The 5,923-nt window shown below is 45.2% G+C and overlaps 1 protein-coding gene across 1 annotated transcript; it reads left to right on the top strand.

Annotated features, from left to right (window-relative positions):
* The first annotated feature begins 3,149 nt into the window (after positions 1 to 3,149).
* LOC143809427 (uncharacterized) lies at positions 3,150 to 5,709 on the top strand. Its single transcript, XM_077292499.1, has 3 exons — positions 3,150 to 3,520; positions 3,675 to 3,837; positions 4,691 to 5,709. The coding sequence occupies exons 1-3, from the start codon at positions 3,424 to 3,426 to the stop codon at positions 5,658 to 5,660; spliced, it is 1,230 nt and encodes a 409-aa protein (XP_077148614.1). The 5' UTR covers positions 3,150 to 3,423; the 3' UTR covers positions 5,661 to 5,709.
* Positions 5,710 to 5,923: the final 214 nt, after the last annotated feature.

Here is a 5,923-nt window from a genome sequence, read left to right as displayed (position 1 = left end):
CACACTTTCAGAGATGACTGACCTGACCTTTATTTGACCTTTCTTCTGACAGAAAGTCATATTAAATGACAGGGTCCATGAGGCCATGAGACCCCCGCTATATTTCTTTCAGGTTTACGCGGGGGGGCTAACATTAGAAGAGTAACGTCTAATCTATTGCTAAGAAGTGACGTTTGTTAGAGAGGGGCATCTTTCCCACTGTTATGGTTCACCTGGTGAGGTGGATTTGCCAAGTTGTAGGTCTGGATGAAAATCTGGGATTGGAGGTGTTGGTGCAGTGAGGTACAACGGAACAGGATAACTTGTTGGTATGTAGAACAGCAGAACTGGATTAGCCAGTTGACACAGGAATCGGGATAGTTGAACATGTTGGACGGCACGTAGAACAGTGAGGAAAAGTGTAGCTGAATAAGTTGGCATTTTGGAGCAGAAAAGCAGTGTAAGTAGTCAGGTACCTTTGTACAGCAGAGCTGAGTGTGCGGACAGGCACTCTGGAGCAGTCCAGATGTGTATGTTGTCAATCTATCGGATCATCTATAGATGCTACTGCGCAGGCGCAGCCCACGCCATTTTGTCACAGATTTTGTTTTCTTGAATTCATTTTTACCAATGATGAAGGCGTTCAGCACTTCATTTATTTCCAGGGTCACCCTAGAGGAGTAAAGAATGGGCCCAAAATAAGGCCCTCCGTCGAAGTGTTTATGAGACAAAGGATGGCCCCTTTGGTGGAGTAGTAGATGGAGCCAAGATAATGCTATCGGTTAATTTTCCAGGGGTTGGCCTATGCCCCTTAATTCCAGTAAAGGGGAATGTTTTTTTTTTTTGTTTTTTTTTAAAAGCTGTGATTTTTATTAAAAGTTTTAGGCTACGTTCACATTTGCGTTGTGCGCCGCAGCGTCGGCGCCGCAGCGCACAACGCAAACAAAAACGCAGCAAAACGCACGCTAAAACGCTGCGTTTTGCGCCGCATGCGTCGTTTTTGGCCGAAAGTTGGACGCAAAAAAAATGCAACTTGAGGCGTTTCTTGCGTCCAACGCTTGCGGCCATGCGGCGCTAAACGCAGCACAACGCATGTCCATGCGCCCCCATGTTAAATATAGGGGCGCATGACGCATGCGGCGCCGCTGCGGCGCTGACCGCAAATGTGAACGTAGCCTTAGCAATAAAGACATCACTACACATTCTTTACTTAAATGATACAAGACTCATATAAGGCTACGTTCACATTTGCGGTGTGCGCCGCAGCGTCGTCGCCGCAAGAAAACGCATGCGTCATGCGGCCCTATCTTTAACATTGGCGCCGCATGGGGCCGCATGTACATGCGTTGTGTTGCGTTGTACGCCGCATGCGGCGTTAGGGCGCACCTGTCAGGGCGCGGCAAACGCAACATGTTGCATTTTTCGGGCGGCGCTGACCTTTTCAAAAACGCATGCGTCGTGTTTGCGTCGTCGATGCGCCTTTTACCCCATTGACTTGTATTGACAACGCAAACGACGCAAGTACTTGCGTCGTGGTGCGTTGTACGACGGATGCGTTGTCAAATAAAAAATGCAAAACATTGTCTAGACTTTGTCTAGACACTAAAAAACACTATATATATATATAAAAAAAAAAAGGGGGGTTGCCATTGTCTTTCACAAGGCTATCCAGACAAGACACAGAGAGGAGAATCTACTTGCCAAACCTGTAAGTATATATTTCTCTTTGCATATTTTTTATTCTGTTTCTTGATTTTGATTTAATTTGTGCAATGTTTGGTCTGTGCTATTGTACGGTTATGGCACTGTGGGTTCTATTGAAATTTTTTTTTTTTTTAATCTGGTTCTGATGTACTTCTGGCGTTATGATGGCGTTTCTTGTCTTCGGCCTTGCTTGGTTTTGGATTGGTTTTGGGTTGTTCTGGTGTCATGCGGTTGTTCAATGTCTTTTTTTTGGCTGATTTTTTCTTGTTAAATTTCTGGTGCATGTTTTTCTGGTTTCTATTGTTGGGGGTAACCGTATGGCGTTTTCTTGGCTCATGTCTTGCTGTGTTTTATTATGCTGTTGGCATTTTTTTTTCTTTGCTTGAGTGTCTTTTCTTGCTGGTGGGGGGGCTACATTTATGATGTTTCATTTGTATTGTATTGTTCCGTGCTGCTATATTATTTTCAATTGTATTTTCCCTCTTTTTTTTTTTTTTTTATCTCTGATGGTTTTACGTCGTTTTCCGTATGGCATATATCTCCTTCCTTGACTGTTTGCATTGCCAAGTGTGTAGTATAATGGTTTTTTGTTTTTTTTTGTTTTTTGGTGGGGCCCTTTTTTTTTAATTTCATGTGTTTTTTTTTCTATTTGACTATGGTTTTTCTTTTGGTTGCTGTATATTGTAACAGCGGTTGTCCCGTAATGTTTATTGCTTATTATCTAGAATGGTATTTATCGCCTTTTTCTGATGTATTTCTGTGGTTAGATGTCACCAGATGGTGTTGTTTTGGATCATGTCTTGTTGTAATTGTAAAGTATGGCGTTCATTAGTTTGCTATTTCATTGTGCCTTTTTTTTTCCTCTAAGGTTTTTTTTGGAAGTTTTTATATTTAAAAATTTGGACATAGGTGTCTATTTTTGCTTAATTTTGTTTGGGTCTATTCTTGTATTGTTTCTTCTATTGTATTCTCTTGCAATGTATGGCGTTGTGGTGTCGCTTTTTGAGTTTGCATTGTCCTATCAGTCAACAGTCAATTGTGGTTGTTTTAATGTTTTGGGCCTATTTTATTGTATGTGTTATTGGATGTGATTTTTTGCTCATTTTTTCTTTGCAAAACAATTTTTCAAGAATGCCAAGTTCTTCTGAGCATAGCCAATCGGCGCTGGGGAGTGCGGTGAGTAATTATGTCCAGTTGCTTACTATTCGCTGCCATTTGTAGCCTTGACAATAATTTTTGTGTACAATTTTTACAGGCTTCATCAAGTGAGGGGGAAGGCAGTCAGCGGGAGCAGAGAGGTCGGGGCCAAGGTGTGGCGTCAGGCCGGCGAGTGAGTATATATATTTTTTTTTTTGGAGTAGCATCCTGTGAGGAACATTACATTTGAGTAGCATCCTGCTTTCACTAGGAATGTTTACTAAGCTTAATTACATATAGCTTTTCAGGGCAGCAAGTATTGGGGGAAGGTAACATAAAGTTGAACTCCCTGCACAAAAAAATTGCAAAATACAGGTGTAGAAACCATCAATATACATACATCAGATGGCAAAGGATAGGGCAAAGGTACATATCATGACAGGTGCTGGTGGTTGTTAATATTTTCATATTTGTAACCTTAATGTTTTCTAATTTTTCTAGGTTTCACAACGGGACCAAGGAGATCGTGGTATTGATGTGGACCTCCTGATCTCCAGCATCCAGGAGCGTGGCCCATTGTGGGACAGCCGTGACCCCCGGCACATGGACCAGGTGGTGTTGAGGCGTTTGTGGGTAGAGGTGGCAAAGTCGCTGTGGGATGGCTTTGACAGTGCCTCAGCGAAGGACAAAGGCAACTTTCGTGAGTATTGCTGATACGCTGCTATGACCCATCTTGCCAGGATAAACACAACCGTGTGTGATGCGATCAACGCCTAAACTTTGCATCGCACACGGTTGTTTTATCCTTTGTAAATGCTAAATATGTAACCTTTTTTTTTCCTTTGCATTCACAGTTAAAAAGTTGAGGACCAGATGGCGATCCATGAAGGACCGTTTCAATAAGGGGCTCCGTGCTGAGGAGGAACAATCTCGTAGCGGTGCTGCTGCGGCCAAGTCGGTGCCCTATAAGTACAGCAGGGCACTACAGTTCCTAAGACCGATCCTTGGCCGCCGACAGTAAGTATTTTGTCCACATACCATATTGCACAGCCACATTGTACATTGCCCAGACACATAGCATATTGCACAGCCACATAGTACATTGCCCAGACACATAGCATATTGCACAGCCACATAGTACATTGCCCAGCCACGTACATTGTGCATCCACATAGTATATTGCCAGGCCACTATATCGCAGCCACATAGTACACGTTCTAGCCACGTATCCACATAGTATATAATTCCCAGGCACATAGTGTATTGGCCATCCATGTAGTCAGCGTAGCATATTGGCCATCCACGTAACTTTTTCCCTAGTGGAATGGTATAGCCCATTAGTAATTTTTTGGGTTAAGCATGAGTCCTTGTAGTCCATGACAGGTTAAGTTCTGCGTCAGGGTAGTTCTGATCGCAGGAATAATGATGATGTCTCGATCACATGATCCTAACATCATGGCCGTTCCTGCGATCAGATCAGCAAAGTCACTGTGTTTTTGTTTTTTTTAATTTTTTAATTTTTACATTTTTATCTTGACTTTAAATGTTATACTATTTTTGCAGCATAGACAGCGTCAAGAAAGCTTGTTTGACAAAAAATTTTTTGTAACGATGACAGAGGTATGCGGTAAAAATGTTTTGGCAGCGGGAATGAACAGTCATTTTCTGCCGTAGGTATGTCCATGATTGTTATCGTCAGCCATAACGGTTAGCTGGCGATAACAATCAGCAATTTATTATAGGCCACACAGACTGAGAGACAGGGGATTGTAATGTATTGATGTGTCATGTAATGTTAATTTTGTTACAGAAGTTGGCGTATGTGATAGGTTATTAATTGAAGACTAATTTTTTCCTAATCTTTTCACAGGACACACAGCAGCACCCTCGAGAGAGCTCGCCCCGCAGGAGCGGACCTTCATGAATCGCCATCTGACCCGTCACAGCCCTCCCACAGCGACAGCAGGCTTGCACCACCATCTGGAGAACCAGCAGCTGGACCATCAGGTGTTCCCCTGCCCGAGGCCTCTGGCGCACCTTCGTTCGGGAATTCCCGACAGCGCCAGCGGGCCTCGGACAGGCCAGCCATGCCCGAATTTTTGCATTTGAGCACGGTTTTCCAGAACTGTTTCAAGGCGTTGGGCGATAGAATGGACACTGCTCTGTCCAATATCGACCGACGCCTTGAAACTATGGAATCCGAGCTCTCGAGTCCGGCCAAACATTTTTTTAGTTCCATTGCTAAGGGCATGGTGGAACACCTTACGCCGGAACTCCAGATTTCGGTGATGCAGGCCTGCAACACTGCCTACGTGAGGGCTCTGCAGCAGGCTCGGGTCATGCAGTTAGCGACAATGCCCGTAGTGCCGTCGCTGGCTAGCATGACTCCGACTCCTGCTGCAGAGCCACTCCAGCCACCCCACCGAGGTCCACGTGCCGAGCGACGCCAACACAGGCACCATAGGATTGTGCCGCCGACTCCTGCTCCTGCCAGGCCCTCATCCTCCCGTAGCCGTCATTCTGGGGGAGCTGCCGCGGGAGAGAGGAAAAGAAGGAAGAGGACACACACGGAGGCTCTGGCTGCTCCAATACTGACACCGAGGACGCGTCGGGGCTCTAGTCACAGCAGGAGCAGCCAGGGCCAACCAAGAAGCTGGCAAAGGCTTGTGTTGCCTCCTCCCTCCCCTACAGATGTGCCGGTTTCCCCAGTATACCCTGCGGAGGGTTTGGACCTTCCTTCTAGTCTCCTGGACTCTGACTCCGCATCCTCTTCCTCTCCCCGTTCCCAACCACCAGAGACTTACCGTTCACCGCTGGTAGCGGATGTTGATACCCCCTAAGTTTCTTTCCCCTTTTTTTTTCTGTTTCCCCCCAATAAAAATTGTTTGTTTTAAAACTTTGTTCTTATTTTCCAGTATACTTCTCGGCAAGTCACGCCGTGCGCTGTCTACACATATTTTGTGCTTCAAACACGTCATATATTTGACACTCCTCCCTTCCAGCGCGATTGCGCATGTTGGAACGCAATGCGCTCCACTGCCGAGTGTCACCAGAAATGTCTCCCCGGTGTTAGGAAGGGTTATGCGCTTCTCATACCGGAAGT

The sequence above is a fragment of the Ranitomeya variabilis genome, chromosome 2 (assembly GCF_051348905.1).
Source record: "Ranitomeya variabilis isolate aRanVar5 chromosome 2, aRanVar5.hap1, whole genome shotgun sequence".
NCBI lineage: Eukaryota > Metazoa > Chordata > Amphibia > Anura > Dendrobatidae > Ranitomeya > Ranitomeya variabilis.
Note: the sequence above shows the minus strand (reverse complement) of the source record. Positions and strands in the feature narration are given on the sequence as shown.

Bases quoted from the DNA above. Each gene is read 5' to 3' on its own strand.
- LOC143809427 (XM_077292499.1), top strand. From the start codon at position 3,424: ATGGACCAGGTGGTGTTGAGGCGTTTGTGGGTAGAGGTGGCAAAGTCG. The intron at 3,521-3,674 runs GTGAGTATTGCT...TTGCATTCACAG, and splicing joins GAAGGACAAAGGCAACTTTC to TTAAAAAGTTGAGGACCAGA. The intron at 3,838-4,690 runs GTAAGTATTTTG...ATCTTTTCACAG, and splicing joins CCGATCCTTGGCCGCCGACA to GACACACAGCAGCACCCTCG.